Source organism: Boleophthalmus pectinirostris, unplaced genomic scaffold (genome assembly GCF_026225935.1).
Source record: "Boleophthalmus pectinirostris isolate CB_2022bp ecotype Guang Dong unplaced genomic scaffold, ASM2622593v1 HiC_scaffold_6, whole genome shotgun sequence".
NCBI lineage: Eukaryota > Metazoa > Chordata > Actinopteri > Gobiiformes > Gobiidae > Boleophthalmus > Boleophthalmus pectinirostris.
Genome location: NW_026571447.1, coordinates 11920965 through 11937882, shown reverse-complemented (window position 1 = coordinate 11937882; position 16918 = coordinate 11920965). Strand labels below are relative to the sequence as shown.

The window sequence follows — 16918 nt, the reverse complement described above, 5'->3', positions numbered from 1 at the left end:
CCCTTTTTTGAGTCAGAAGACTTTGAATTTAGTAATTATATCACAGAATTCTGACCTGCCCTCCATCAATTATAAGTTTTATTCTGCTTAGTGAATATGTTAATATGGACACCTTTTTATTCACAAAATCTACAACTACAATTTCCATTAACTAAATTCATAAACATGTGTGAATTGTCTTGCCAGGGGTTTCACAGACCAGCTGCGTAAGATCTCAAAGGATGCTGGGATGCCGATCCAGGGCCAGCCTTGTTTCTGTAAATATGCCCAGGGAGCAGACAGCGTGGAGCCCATGTTCAGACACCTCAAAAACACATACTCTGGACTGCAACTCATCATCGTCATTCTTCCTGGAAAAACCCCTGTCTATGGTACAGTAATTGTCAAAATACATCTTGCACCTGTTTGTCTTTTAATTACAGACCATCTTGTATTCAGAGTGTATCCATTTCTGCTGTATTTTGTTGTAGTTCCTTGTTTGTTCAGCTTACAGAATTTAATTTTCTTTTGCTATGAATCCTAGCAAGGGATGACACTGTTATTTGTGTCTGTGGGATTACACAGACATTTGGCCATATTGTCAAGAAAATGTGTATGGTTTTGGATATGGTAGAGCTCCACTACTTTTCTACCTAGTTTTCTTTCCCATCTCTCTCTGTGCAGCCTCCATAGACCGTATATAGAAATGGACATAGCTAACCCGCTAGCTGTCACGTTTCAAGTAGGAAGTGAGCATGTGGGCGCCTCCAGCTCCATTGACTCTGTTTCCAATTGACTTTACATTGAAAAATTGCCACCCCTCTCTCTGTAACTGCTGCAGTGAGCCTCATCATTTTGGTTTTAAATTTTTCGTAATAAGCCACTCTACATGATCCTGGCATTTTTATTTCACTATTTTGTCCGTAAATCATTTCCCATTCCTAATATGAAACTCTGCTCCAAATTTGCCCCTATAATCGTTAACACCGTGAGCTTCATTTGACTTGAGCCGAACGCTGTGGGTGACGTCACACTCCCTTAGTCTACTTCTTTATACAGTCTGTCCTACGTCCTCCATCCACTCAATGGCTCTGGGGCAAAGGATCTGCAGTCTGCCAGAGTCTCGGGCTGCTCTCAGTCAGAAACTAGCTCTGTCTATTCACATTTACATTTCTACTTTTTTGTCAGTAGCCAAGATTTGTGAAAAAATAGTTTCTCTTAAAAAAAATGCTAGTCAAATATATATTGTTAACAGTGATGGGAAGAATAAGAACATGCATTTAGTTACAGAAGACTGAATGCCTTCATTAAAATGTATTTTGTAACGTATTCTGATACATGGTCTAATCAGAGTACTGTATTCTGAATACTTAGATGCAAATTATAGTATAAAGACACAACACAGGACTGAAAATAGCTTTATATCTGTTGCACAGTTTGTTTTGCATTTGCTATCACAAATTTGAGAAGCAAAAATTACACGTGTTTTCTGTTTTTCTCACTGATTATGTGCAAATTCAAGCCTAAATTGTATGATCAGGTGCTGCCATGTTTTCCTTTGATTTTTGTAAAGTAACTGTTCTGAACTGTACAGAAACACAGTTCCTCAAAATTAGTATTCTGAGTACATATTCTCAGTACATGTATTCAGTTACTTCCCAACACTGATTGTTTGTGAAGTTTGTATTTTGCTGTAGTTCCTTATTTGACCACCTGCTTGTTTATATTTTAGCTGAAGTGAAGCGAGTTGGGGACACTCTGCTGGGCATGGCCACACAGTGCGTTCAGGTGAAGAATGTGGTGAAGACGTCTCCCCAGACCCTCTCCAACCTCTGCCTCAAGATCAACGTCAAGCTGGGAGGCATCAACAACATCCTGGTCCCTCATCAGCGGTCAGTTTGGGCTCAGTCTATGGGCGTACTGCAAAACATCTAGATATAGATTTTTATCTGCCCTAGTGTATATGTTTTTGTAAGCAGTTCTTAAGGTCAAAACAAGACAGTTGTGTGCTGTCTGCATCTTAATTATAAAGCATTTTTACTGGCCATGAATTAGGAAGTAAGGCGGGTGCACTGTTATGCTTTGTTCAGTCTATGATGTTAAAATCCTGTCACCTTTAGTTGGACAGCTCTGCATTTGAGGGCAGATGTTTGAAACACATTGACAATGTGCCATGTAAATGTTGGACAAGCCTAGACGTGCAACCCCCATAGACTTTCCATGTACACACGATGGATCTGACACCGTTAGCATGCTAGTTGTTGTTTACAGTGGTGTCATAAAGTTGTGGAAAACACTGTAAATTAATTACTTCTGTTTCTCATGTTTTCAGATGGTAAAAATCTGGTACCTTTAGCTGTAATTGGTCTACCTGTCACTCATTTAGCTCATGATGAAGGATGACCAAAAAAACTGTCTGTTTGCATTAAACAGAAAAGCACTGTATTACAATATAACCATCATTTTACATGGCAGATCCCAATTTTATAATCCCTATTAAATTTATGAGCACAATACATTATGTCTGTTCCCTAATTCCTAATTTTAAATACAACTTATTTCCAGGGATTGTTTGAATGTGGGTTGTGGTTGAATTCTTAAAAATCTATAAATTTTGATTACAGGCCATCAGTGTTTCAACAGCCAGTCATCTTCCTGGGAGCAGACGTCACACACCCCCCTGCTGGAGATGGGAAGAAGCCTTCAATTGCAGCTGTAAGTTTTCTTTTCTTGACTTCAGAATACATTAAAGGGCCCATATTACACTATTTTCTGATCTCTGTTATAATGTTGTTTCCTCATCAGAAACATACCAGGAGTTGTGTTTGTTTCATTCACACGTTTTACACAGAAATCCTGCATATTTAGGATGAGTTCTTCTCTCAAACAGAAAACTCTTCCACCTTGTGATGTTCTGTGGTAAGACAGGAAGTGCTTCACTGTGTTTTGAAACTCCCTACACCTTCACTAGAATTATTTGGAGAATTTCAGCCCTGGAATAATCTATTTATACTGAACTAAACATAAAAGGAGCTGTTAACTTGAAAACCACCACTTCATGACATCACAAGTTGGAATAGAGCATTTTGAGCTTTTGAAATTTAGTGTGAATGAAACAAAATACAGCTCCAGGTATATTTTTGAGGAATTAACAACATTCTAACATGACTAAAAGCTCACAAGAGTTAAACTGTGTAATATAGGACCTTTAAACAGTTAGGACTCGATTTAATTTCTTTTCTTTTCCTCTCTTTTGTGGTTTCTGTCTCAGGTGGTGGGCAGCATGGACGCCCACCCCAGCAGGTACTGTGCCACTGTGCGCGTGCAGAGGCCCAGACAGGAGGTGATCCAGGACCTGGCCTCGATGGTGCGAGAGCTGCTCATTCAGTTCTACAAGTCCACACGCTACAAACCCACCAGAATCATCTTCTACAGGGACGGAGTGTCAGAGGGGCAGTTCAGACAGGTACAGCTACACAGGCTTTGGTGAGAAGTTGATTTTAAGGTCGTTGTGATACCATATTTTTGAATCAAGGCATCAAGAAGGTTAACCAAATATTTACCAGACTTGTGGTAAATATTCTAGGCTAGTCTAAAGGTGCACTATGTTGCACTATGAACAGAATCTTACTTTTGTATAGATAAATCGTAATTCTAACCACATTTGCAATACTGTAATTTTTTTCTTTCTAACATGGTGCAGTCTTACTTGCAATTACATTTCCTGATTTGACAAAGCATTTGAAACCTCAAAACCTATACTAGTACTTTTTAGCTCCCATATTCTTAATCCTGCCTTGTGCAGAAGTTATGAAAATACATTTTATATACAATTATAGAATTATTTATTGATTACATATTCTTCAGGTGCTGTATTACGAGTTGCTGGCCATCCGTGAAGCCTGCATCAGCCTGGAGAAGGAGTACCAGCCTGGCATCACCTACATTGTTGTGCAAAAACGCCACCACACGCGCCTATTCTGTGCCGACCGAAACGAAAGAGTGAGTACACAATGGAGCTTCCTTATTAACGTCACCAACATCGCCATATTTTACCATATTCTCTTTATGTATTCACATTAAGTGCTCAGCGGGGGCCCTCTTATTTTACCTTATTGTGTGTTGCAACACTTAACCGACCCAGTCCCTGTAATTATAGTCAATTAATGGATTCAAGCCTCTTCTAAAGTGAATGCTCTGGAGTGGCACTTAAAGGCCCCTACAGTTATACAGGGCTATAGCAGACGCAACAGGCATACAGTCATACAGAGGAGAGTGGGCCCTGGGGTATTAAGCTTTTAATTGGTTAATAGGAGAGGACTTGGTAAACCTTAGCCTGGGAAAATGCATGGAGTTTTTTTTTCAGTCAAAGGTGGCATAAATAAATGCTTAGCCTATTTTTTGCTGACCTTGGTGGTTTTTAGTGTTGTCACGATACTAAAATTTCAAACACTATTTTGATAGTAAAGACTAAACTTGATACTGAATGCCAATTTCATTACCACAATAACTCTTTCTTTAGAACAGGGGTGTCCAAACTATGACCCGGAGGCCAAATGCGGCCCACAGACCAGTTTTGTTGGCAATTTTTGTTGTACCTAAGTATCTGATGATAGGCAGAATGATACTGCTAATAATAATAACCAAAGTAAATATGGAGTATAAATGAAAAAATATTGATGAAAGTAACTCAAGGTAAGGTGAGGAGATGAAAAATGAAATAAATTATCATAAGAGTTATAATCAAATAGAATACAAAATGGTAGAGACAGCCCTGTTATTGTGTTCCCTTTTACTCCTGTCTTTTGTCTGGAGAGCATAAGTTTGACTTGCCCTGTGCTGTTTGTCAGGTTGGCCGCAGTGGAAACATTCCTGCTGGTACGACTGTGGACACGGACATCACACATCCTTATGAGTTTGACTTTTACCTCTGCAGTCACGCCGGGATACAGGTGGGAGTTTGCATTTTCTTTACTTTACTTTTAATTTGTAATTCCATTTCTTTACATTTTTATCCGACAATACGTTAGTCCTGGCCACTTACATTTCAGGAGAAGCTGTAGTTCCAAATATTAGTGCTACAATGAAATATGAATATATTAAATAAAGTTCATCAATATTGTGTGGACAAAATTATGAACTGAACCACACAATTTATTTATTCTAAATGATGTCAAAATCCCATCTTGTCTCATTCTTATTGACATAATCTTGTGTCTCTTCTCATTTTATGGAAATTGTGCCTCATCTCATCCCTAAGTATTTTAGAATAAATAAACTAGTACAACACTGGTCTGTTGAGCTTGAAGGTTTAGTGCCCTGTTCTCCTTCATTTGTTCTGCCTTTAAATAAACACATAACCTATAGACCCCAGCCCTCATATATTCCACACAGTTCCGCTGTGTGTGCAGCCTGAGCCCAGTTTAAAACCTGGTGTTTCTGCAGGGCACAAGTCGGCCCTCTCATTACCACGTCCTGTGGGACGACAACTGCTTCACAGCCGATGAGTTCCAGCTGCTGACCTACCAGCTGTGCCACACGTATGTGCGCTGTACCCGCTCTGTGTCCATCCCTGCACCCGCATACTACGCCCACCTGGTGGCCTTCCGTGCCCGCTACCATCTGGTGGACAAAGAACATGACAGGTGAGCTGGCAGGTTCAAGACTAAACTGTCTGAAACATGCTAGGGCGCTTATTCTCACTTTGGAAGTTGTCGTCCTTGACTGTAGTTGGATATTGTAAAGGTTGAGTGACAAAATGCTGATAAATGTATGAATATGTGTGTGAATGGGTGAGTGGTTCCTTGATGTAAAGCGCTTTGAGTTGGAAAATCACTATAAAAAATGTGACCATTTACATGCAGTTTTAAAAATGTCACAGTTACCTTTAGTGCATAACATGAAAATACACACTGCTACAAGCTGTTCTGTTTCTTCCCCATATCTCACCCTCTCCTCTGGTCTTGTCCCCAGCGCTGAAGGCAGCCACGTGTCCGGTCAGAGCAACGGCCGGGACCCTCAGGCTCTGGCCAAAGCCGTGCAGATCCACCATGACACCCTGAGGACCATGTACTTCGCCTGACATGCCCTCATCATCATCATCATCACCACCACCACATCCAAACACTCACTCGCCCTCACACAAGCGCGCCTGTCTGGTCCTGTGAAGCCGCTCTCATCCCTTTACGTCAATCTGGACCGGACACTGTGCAGAGGAGAGTAAGGAGAAGGGGCCCCCACACTGGACTGGAGAATGCAAAACGTGGCTTTAAAAATGACATACGAAACAAACTCAGCACTATTATGCAATATTGAACCAGCCAACCAGATTCCTACCATTTTTGCACCCCTCCGATCTGTTTTGCCTCCTCCCTTTCGTCGCTTTGTGGTGCTTATTTTTGTTTGTTTTGTTTGCGTGACATCTTTTCTTTCCAAAAAGTATTTATCGCAATCTCTCTGTAGTGAATCTGCTCCATTGCCATCAATAGTCTGAGCAGCATTTTTATACTTGTGTTTTAGCGTGTTTTTTTTTTTTTTTTTTCAAAACAAAGCAGAGAATGCAAAAGTTTGAGTCTAGAGCCAGAAATATTTAACTGTCATCATTGTTTATTTTCAATTTGAGATTCTTCTCTTTGTATTTCTTTTGAGAGCACTGCCACCTGTTGGCGACGAGGTAAAAATGCCCCAAGCTGTCTTGCAACGTCTCATACGAGATTATTTTAGCTGTTTTTTTCCCCTTTTTACATGGGGCACAGTGGCTGATATGAATTCTCGCCCTATTCTTTTTCACACTGTTGTTGTAATTCAATATATTTGGTATTATGTGAAGCATTTTAACTCAATATTTAATGTTTTTACGCCTAGATCTTTTTAGTATCTTTTCCTGCTATGCTTTGTTTCTTTTACTAAATTATATGGTGAGTCAGTGTAACACAATATAATTTCTCTAGTGCAATAATCAGAATGAAGGGAAGAATAATTATAGGGGACAATTATAGCGGTTACAGAAACATTTCATTTTAAAGCAGATTTTGTAAAGTATATGGCCTTGAGTATAAATGCTGATGGTGAATTATTTTTTATTGTACTTGAAGGACTATTTCGACGATATTACTTTGTTAATGGGCATATTGCGGAAATGTTATTTGAAGATTTTACCTATGATACTGGTGTAAGGTTTATAAAGAGTAGTATTCAAGTGCCTGGTGGACTCTAAGCATTTAAAGGTCAGTCCGATTCTAGTAATAATACATGGGTAACTAGCGTGCTATATACAACTGACAGTACTAAAATTACTTTAGAATCATTTATACATATATATATATTTATTGATTTAACCAATGTTAGAGCTATGTAAAAGCAGCATTTTAAGGTGTACTATGTACCTTGTTGGTTACGGGTCCATCATCTCCTTATTTCTGTCATTGTTCTTCCTGGAATATTCTTCACTATGACATTAAACAGATCGACCTTATGTGTATTAAATTACAGGTGGTTTTATAGTTCAGAAACACCAGGCATTTTGACTATGAACGGGGTTGGCTCTCCACAGATCTGACCTGTAACTTGGTCTCGTTTGGACTCCAAGATGATAGAAAGGTTTATACCATAGTGTGAAACATTCCAGACAAAGCAATGACATCTCAATGGAGAAAAAAAGGATTTGACAGACCCTCCAATAGAAAAGTTACACAATGCACCTTTAAACCTAGTTCCTCAACATGTGTACTCCGCTGCTATCGTGGGCTTTGAGGCAGTCCAATTTTAGGCATGTGTTTTTCAACTACTAAGAGAAGGGTGAGTCTAGATTGAGAACAAAGTATGTGATTGAGTTGCATAAGATGTAAACTCAAAAGTGGAGAACTGTGCTGCCGAAGATCATCTCTAGTTGTGATGTTTTTAAAAAGTGAAACTGCACTAAAGGACGTGTGTTTCTGGAGGGAACACAGTTGTGGTGCTATACTTCAGTCTGAATCTGAATCGCTCTGAGCAGGACAATGTCATATAGAGTTATGGTGGGTGCTAATTTTCAGTCACTACGCATCACTGGAGGATTGGGTAGATGTACTTCATGGCCAGTAGTTTTGGATAAGCTGGAAAACTCAATTTGAAGATAAGCTATTTTTGTCTTAAAATTGTCGTTCTAATCTACAATTAGCAGGAAATCTTATTAACATAATTCAAAAGTGCTGCTTTCTATATTTTTATTACAGCGATGTCACAAGACCAAGGATTTTAAGAGTGAATCCTTAGAGAACAGTATTTTTCATTTGTGCAAATTTGTAAAACCACAAATGATAGAAAATAGATATAAGATCTTGCAAAATGTAAGATATTTTGCAACTGAATCAAAATTTTGCAATTTTAACTTAATATGTTTAAATTAACTTCTAACCCTGTCGTTTAGACTTTTACCAAACATCTATGGGATTCTTGGATTAGTTAAATAATTAAGATTTTAGTCTTCTCTCAAATGTTAATTCTCTTGGGTGTTTAAAATGTGAACTTTTAAGAAGATTCTACAATCAAATTGGAAATCTTTTTCCTAAATTGTTTTGTTATTGGTATTATTGCAAATACATTTGATTAATTTTTTTCCTCATATCACAAATCCATTGACCAGAAAGTACAAGTACCCTCCCATTGCTGGATTTATTTTGCAGTTAGCTATACTAGAACAGAGCCACATGGGGGCGCTCTCACCTCTATAGCCCCCTCTGCGCTGTTATTGGCTAGCCCTCCAGCATAGAAACCAGTGGCTCTCCCTAGTGTCCTGATGCCTTTTTGAAAAGCCAGATAGATGGAAAATATATTTGTACATTTTAAATTATGTGATGCACACCACTTATTTTTGCTAATAGAAAAAAAATAACTTAATGGTCGTTATCAGTGTATATCGTAAGTATAAAAAAGATCAAGTTTTATTACTGCAATAGACTGTTCCTGTGTCACTGTACAGAGTTTGGTAGGTTGGTGAAAGTAGCCGTGCGCGTTTGGACTTCCGTACTGTTACAGATATAAGGATATATGGACTTATGTTTTAATCTGTATCTTTATTGTGCAGCCCGTTATTTTGTTCAATTTTTGTCTTTTGTACAAGGCCTTTAAAAAAACTGACTGTGTTGACAATAATAGTTCCAAGAGGACAGTGCGAGTGAGGATCTACACTTTTGAATGTCGTTTTTTTCCTTAAACTGGTGCTGAAGCTTGCTCCTAATTGGTCCAAGTGCTTTTGAACGTAGACTGGCGTGATCAATGCAAACTGCGTCAAAGCTAGAAGTAGTTGTGTTTCTTTGAGAGATTTCAAGCTGGATTTCAGGCTGCCTTGTTGCCACTTCATAAAAAATGTCCCTCTGTGCTCTGACTAAACCTGTAAAAAACGTAAAATTCTTGCTTTTTGTATTGTTGGTGTATTGTTCGCAAGCCCCTCACGCCAAAACTGGACTACATTCCACAGCTATACAATCCCATCCATTTTGTAAAGAAAGACATAAGTTAGTGTTCAGTAAGTGTGGTCAGTCAGATGTTATGAGGTGGTATTATATTCTATTGCTTGCTCTCTCTCTGCTGTGCCTAAAGGGTGATGGGGAGGAGGCTCTTGAACACATGTTTACATAGCAGATGTGTTCGATGTCAGTGAATGGATTTTGTGAGTATATTCCAAGTCTAGTTAAGAAGTCCGATGAAAGTGACATTGTCAAAGAAAGCAAATGTTGCTCAGTTTGCTGTGGGGAAAAGCAGCAGGGTCAAAAGGAAGTGCCTTTCTCTCGATGGTGCTGTCAACTGAATGACAAAATGTCAAATCAAACAATTTTTTTCAGTAATGTTTTGCAGTGCAGGTGGAACTGTACAATGCGCTCACTGTACGTTAGTTTTCTTGGCACACGTGTAACAAAGTTGAAAGCTAATATGTGGTTCATGTAACAGAGCTGAATGTAAATCTTTTGGTTTCATGTTACACAGTTGAAACCTAACTTTTGTTTCATGTAACATAGTTGACCCTAATGTCTGTTTCATGTAACCAGAGGTGGCGCCAGGGGGGGCTTGAGGGGGCACTAGCCTCCCCTAGAATGGCCAGTGCATCCCCATAGCTCCCCTAAAGATTTTGCCCCATTTTTATGGGCATGGGTTCAAATGGCGACCTGAGATAGTTCAAAATGAGACAACAATAAAACTATGTTTAGGGCTTCTAAATCACTACAGTGACTAACTACATTTAAACTTGTTCAAAACTGTGAAGCAAACATGGTTGAGGGTGGGGGTGCACTCATCCATTAAAAGGCTCTACAAGTACATGTTAAAAGTGCATTGTGTAACTTTTCTGGTGGAGGGTCCCTCACCTGCTTGTTTTTTATGGATATGTCATTTCACTGCTTGGAATGTTCCACAGTATGACATCAAACAGTTTTACCTTATATTTATTAATTAGAGGTAGTTTTATAGCTCAAATACCTAGAAAAACAGGCATTCTCAGTGTGAGCAGGGATGCCTCTCCACAGAGCTGACCTGTAACCTGGTCTGCTTTGATTTAATAACATACTGTGGAACATTCCTGACAAAGCAATAACATTTTCATGACGAAAAGCATGTAATATTCCCTTCATCTGAAAAGTTACACAATGCACCTTTAAGTGCGCACCCCTATTGATGAACTTTGTGCCCTCATAGCTCCTAGAACCAAAAATGCCTGGCGCAGCTTCTGCGTGTAACAGAAGGTCAACTTGTGTTTCATATAGCTCAGTTGGATGCGTACTTGTTTCATGTAGTTGGAACTTGTGTGAAGTTGGATAGTTGGATTAGGGTCTGCTTTTGCTTTTAGTTCCTTGGACCAATGGTAGCGCTGGTACAGGAGCATGTGTGGGACGCTTTATGGGGGATGTTGGGGACAAAGCCGACACTAGTGTGTTCTGCCACAGCCCTGCTCAAAATGACAAACAGCACAGCACTTTAGAGACTGCCACTCTTACACAGACACAAAGCCAAGTCCCTCCAGAACCCACCACACCAGACCAGTCCAAGTTGTCCCCCCAAACTACAGTCACTCAGCGGAAGTGTGCCCTGTGCCCTATGCCCTGGGCTTTCCTCGGTTCCAAATGCCATGTGTTATAGCTCGTGCAGTGGAATGCAAGATGTCCACATTTTTATATATTTGACAATTTACAACAAAAGACTACCTGTATCAGTTAGAGATCCATCGTTATGGATTTTTTTCATGGCCGATACCGATTTAGATTTCAGCGCCCTCCCCCCCAAACCCATTAGAGAGCTGTGTACTCACATTTTACAGCTGTTATCTCTTTGCACTAAAGTATGTAAAGCTCTATGGGCATTTCAGATATCGGCAATTGATATATCAGTCTTGCTCTAGTGTCAGTTGCAAATGAGCCAGTCCATGGGTTTAACTTAATAAAAAATAGGACTGTTGCCAATGCAATTAACAGTCCAAAAACTGGATCAAGTGTAAACAGTCCACAAAATGGACCTAAAATAAGAAAGCACTGGTTACAAAAAACAAATATTGTGTGAAAGGGCTTCCAGTTGCATAGTTATTACATGTTGCTACATTGCCAACTCTTTGGTCAGTTAATTTTCCACTGTAGCTTTAAACCATGGCATTTAATTGTATGAACCTGTTACTATGTGAGTCTAGGATATCTGTATAAACAAGGTAGTTCCGTGGGCAACTCTTCAGTTCGGGCAAAGGGGGGTCTTATTTTTACAAGAGATCTCAAAACACTGCACCTCACTTACCTTGGTATGCTGCATATGTTAAACTACATGACAAAAAATCCTGCAAATTGCTTTTACATATACTGCTTGAGTAATGCCTGATTGCGATATTCTTATACTATTTTAGAAATAACTGTAAAATACTCTGTTTTGTCTTAACATTTATCCAATTTTGAGAAATTTGTTCTTGAGCCGATTTTTTTGTTGTCCTATTTAAATGTGTTGTTCTATAAATATATATGAAAACTATATATATTCGGAATATTTTATGGTGTATTTATTGAGTATACGCGGCTGGAGTCTCCGCATCACATACTAGCTTGCATATAGCGTGGCGGGGGCGGAGCCAACAGGAAGCGGCCTTAGCCCCTCCCCCTCCATGTTGACGCCTTATAGACACACAAGCACAAAAACATGGATGGGGGGCGGAGTCGAGGGGTTCACAAACAGAGCCAAAAGTTCACTGCTCATTTTCTCCTTCAAATGTTTCAATCTTCTACCGAGAGCGCCTTTCCCTCCAATCACAGCACTATTCATACGTTCACATGCAAGTAGAATAAAAAAAAAAAAAAAAAAGTTAAGTCCATCTGAAATGTTACTACATCGCTTAAAGATTCAGATGATGCCAAAAAAAATTTGCAAAAAATAAATATTGTTTAACTATTTAGAATCTTTGTTATAATCTGAGTTGAAATTACTTAAGAATTTGAGGAGTCTGAACAAATTGGAATTACTTTGTTTAACCTACATTTCAGTTCTGTTTCTTGTACATTGCCATGTTTTTCAAGATAATGTTTTTGCTGTTAGAATTGAAAATATTGTGCTTCAAAACAAAATTATTCTGAAAACAAGTAGAAGGCTGTGAAACAAGTCAAATTATGTAAATTTCAGATAATTCAACCCTATATAGGCAATATGTTTTGGCTGGCTAAAAGATTTCTGTATCATGTATTTCTATTTCAAACTTTCCCATCTGAAATTCAAAACATTTAAAGTAAAGAAAAACCAAGAACAACAAAAACCCTAACTGATCATTCTAACTGCTTGTAAACCTACTAGCTCCCTGGCGATTCCTGAACTTTTTAAGGGAGCAATTAAAATGGAAGGCTATTTTCTATGGCACAATTTTTTATGGATTGCTTATTAACCATCAATATTCTATGATTTTATTTTCTTTCTACCAAAAACACTTTAGGAAAGAACTGGTCTCATTCCACTATAAAGAAAATAAAACATGCCTCAACCTTAAGTGCTTTTCAGATTACTATGTGACTCTGCAAATGCCTAACTACAAAACCTACGTACTTGATCTGTCCACATTGTCCACTGGGTTTTTCACTTTCACTCAAAACCACTAAAATCGCTGCTGATCTACTCAAAAGTGTATACGTTCAAAATTTTAATAAACATTTCTGTAAACTAATAATAATAATAATTTGACTTGGTACGTATCGTGTTGTGTGTTTCATGTATTCTAGCCATATTTTCAGTTCATTTTTCCCAGTTTTTTCCCTAATAGGCTCTGTGCACAATACTGTTAGCGTCACTACCTCTTGTCCAATTGTGTATCTATGGGGGTTAGCTGAGTCATGCTAAAATTAATAAATATTTAAAGATAAAGTATTGGACAGAGAGTTGTGGGTGGACATCACTGACAAAATGTTAAAAAGTACACAAAAATAATCAATACTTCAGTGGAGGACACTTCTGCTTTTACAATAGTAGAGGTTTCTTTCTCAATGCTAATGCTAATGCTAATTTTGAGCCATAATAAATATTAAAACAACTCCACAAACTGAAGTTATCTCTATTTTTTTTTTTTTTTTTTATGACTTGGCTTCACTTTAATTAATTTGAATTTGAATAGATTGTTTATTTGATATTTTATGATATTTATAAAAGTGACTGTTAGCATGCTGCTGTGGACAGAGTCAATTGGGATACTTTTTATTTTGTTTTTATTTGTAATTTTATTTTTACCCAAAAGCTGGAGAACTGTGCCTGTGTCATGAATCAATGTGAGTGCAAATGCTGTATTTTTGGCTTTAATTGTCGTTGATCTGACAAAACAAAATACCTTTTCAATCCAAATCATTTTAAATCTGTATTCTAATAATAATAATATGTTTAATTTTAGCATTCCGTCTTCAAATATTGCAAATAAGAGATTAGTCCCGTGCCGCTATGTTTTAGTCTGCAGTGGTTTTCAAGGCAGGTGTTTGATAGTGGCCAAGGACCTAATAATACAGTTTTTTGACGGTTTTTCCACAATGTAGCATGACCTCTTGTATTTTCAGTCTTATTTGACCGGATGCACCTGAACGCATCACCATTTCGTTACAAAGGCTCTGTAACACTGGCGGTTTGATTCCTTTCACTTTTCACTACACGTTTCTTTTTGTATCTGACTGTTGTTGGCCTTTTAGTGTTGCTTTGCTTCAGTTTGAAGTGTATCTTTGACTAATACTTGCAATAAAATGCCTTGCTTTACCTCACAGGACCTTTTGTTGTGTTTGTAAGTAGCATTCTCATTGTGTAAACAAGTGTGGAGCCTAGTGAACCTGAGGAACTCCAATGATTCCAGACCACTTTTCACTACATTATAAAAATAAAATAAATCTGTAGTGAAATAATGACATAATGTATTGGTGACACTATGAAAACTTAACTTAGATATAGAACTGTATAGAACACATGTCACCTATAGACCTATTTATAACCGAATACATGTATTAAAAATCATTTTATATATAAATCTTATGGTTTGTTTTTTCTTTATTTTTCTTTCATTTTTCTTTTTTTTTTTCTTTAGACTTAAATGTGACTGAAATGGAGCTCAACAGTAACTGCTCACTCCATAAGTCAATTTTCCATTCACTTTTCACTTAGACTTTCCAATAAATTCTAATATTAAGAATTCATAGACACTGTGGAGGCTGAGGTATGAGGTAACCAATATCCATAAGTCCAAAAACACATTTAAAATGCAAGAGTCTGTGAAATTTTAAATAACTTTGCAGATTATAAAGTTTCAGAAATAGATATGAATTAAAATGATAGGCCTATTGTTCATTAGTTAGCTGATTAGTTCTGAGCAAGCTTTCAAACTTTTAATATCTATGGGGAAAATTAAATAAAAAAAATAAAAACTTACCAGGGGGTTGAGCTCCATATCATTTATTATACTACTTTATGTACTCACTTGGCATTATTCATCAAACATGGCATGTATTGTCGTTTCAGACCATTACAAATTGTGCACTTTGTCTCCCCCTGGTGGATTCACTGGAGATTTTGTTTTTTACCATGTCTTTTTCCTGTATTTAGTCCAAATGATTTATATGTAAATTCCAGTTTGAAAACCCATCTTAGAAGTAGCTCTCCTCACAGTGGGCAGATGTGCTTGGTGCCTGGTCTAAGAGCCTCCTGCTGTCTGTAAGTCCAATCTGATTGGAGTGTGGAGTTTCTTCATTCAGTTCACAGCGCTCCTCAGTCTGCTCCTACATAGGGATTATCTTCTACATATGAAACTTTTGATATATGTTTAGATGGTTATGGCTTGAGAAAAAAATCCTACATAGCAACTTATCTCTATGCAAATGTGTTGACCTAATATATCTCAAATTTACTTTAGAAAATCTTTTATAAATACCTCAGACTCAATCAATGTTTCCATTTCTTCTTCTTTATTTAATATTTACCATTTTGTAAAATTACAAAAAATTAATTCAGTTAAGCGAGTTAAATGTTCACCAACACCCCTGATCCACCAGCAGAGGGAGACATTTCCTTCAGAGTTATGCACTGGCTACACTGGTGGTAATTTTACAGGTGGGGAAAGTAAAAAAAAAAAAAACAAAAAAAAAAAACACAATAACACAATATTTAGTCATTGTAGATGAAACAAACAGAAACACATTAATCTACCTTGTGATGTCATGTGGTAATGCAAGTGCTCCACTGTGTTTTTAAACTCCATACACCTTCATTAGATTTGCATAATTTCAGCCATGTAATTACCTATTTTATTGAATTAAAGGTAAAAAGTAGACATTAACAACCAATACATGACATCACAAGGTGGAACAGAGCATTTTGAGCTTTAGAGATATAGACAGAATAATAAAAAAGGGTTACTCAAACATGTGTAAATGAAACGAGACACAACTCCAGGTATCTGTTTTTGATGAGGTATCTACATTCTAACATAACTAAAAGCTTACAAGAGTCTGTTTTGTTGCACAATATAGCACCTTTAACACAGTGAAAATTAGATACACTGCCTTTAACACCATGGAGACTCCTGAAAAAGTTCCACAGTGCACCTTTAACCATCACTTCTGCCTATGTCTTCTTCCCACACCTCTTGCCTTGAACGTCTCTTCTGATCTTGTGGCCGCTGTGTTTCCGCGCTGTATCTCACCGGTGACATTTTCATTTGAGTCTAACCTCGACGAAGTGCTTGTGTCAGTGCGCGTGGGGGGTTGATCTAGCGCGGGGCGGGCGTTTGACTTACGGCCCCACCCCCCCACCTGCCCTGTCCCGGGATGACTAATGTCCCGTGGTGGCCCTGGACCGAAGAGAGGGCGCGGGGGCTACAGGAGGCTGTCCTGTCCCCACGCGGAGTCTGGCTGGTGCTGGGCTCGGTCAGCACTCGGTATTGATCGCTATCATCTTTGTGTATGTAAGCAGATATATATGCACTGTGTGATGGAGGGAGTGCTGAGTGCAGGCCTGACACGGCAAGACTGAAGTTTTTCTAATTATTTTAAAAGAATCTCTCCACAAATGACCAGTGGAAGAAAGTAAAGAGTTACCAGATTTCTTGAGATGTTTATGAAAATCAATAGTCTATAATTTAATGTTTATAGATAATTACATTACATTAATCAACATTTTTGTAAATCTGGACAGATGGTAAACATGGTCACACCAACACTAACAATAAGAACTATACAAAAAAGTGTAATTGTGTAACAGTTCAATTAAAAGACAGTAGGAATACAAACAAACACTAACAACCATAACCACAGAGTGAGTTATTGATGAGCTATTAGCCAGTTCTTAAAGGGACAGTCTGGAATTTTGGACATAGGACCTCATTTCCTAGTGAGCCAGAGTGTTGGAGACGTGTGGAGACACTTTTTAAAATATTCCATCCAGTCCTTGTATTTGCAGAGGTCACTGGTGCTAGGCTAGTGCATGTCAA

At 38.1% G+C, this 16918-nt stretch overlaps 1 protein-coding gene across 3 annotated transcripts in view; it reads left to right on the top strand.

Annotated features, from left to right (window-relative positions):
- LOC110174242 (protein argonaute-3) overlaps positions 1–14204 on the top strand; it is a 54660-nt gene extending 40456 nt beyond the window's left edge. For 2 of the 3 annotated variants that reach the window (XM_055164131.1, XM_055164129.1), the window contains exons 12-19: positions 187–371; positions 1712–1871; positions 2604–2694; positions 3251–3445; positions 3847–3981; positions 4830–4931; positions 5425–5624; positions 5953–14204. In XM_055164131.1, coding sequence (XP_055020106.1) covers positions 187–371; positions 1712–1871; positions 2604–2694; positions 3251–3445; positions 3847–3981; positions 4830–4931; positions 5425–5624; positions 5953–6061 — 1177 coding nt within the window. In that variant the 3' untranslated portion in view covers positions 6062–14204. Of the gene's footprint in view, positions 1–186; positions 372–1711; positions 1872–2603; positions 2695–3250; positions 3446–3846; positions 3982–4829; positions 4932–5424; positions 5629–5952 lie in introns of those variants that run through there. The other variant, XM_055164132.1, reaches the window with a different exon arrangement.
- Positions 14205–16918: the final 2714 nt, after the last annotated feature.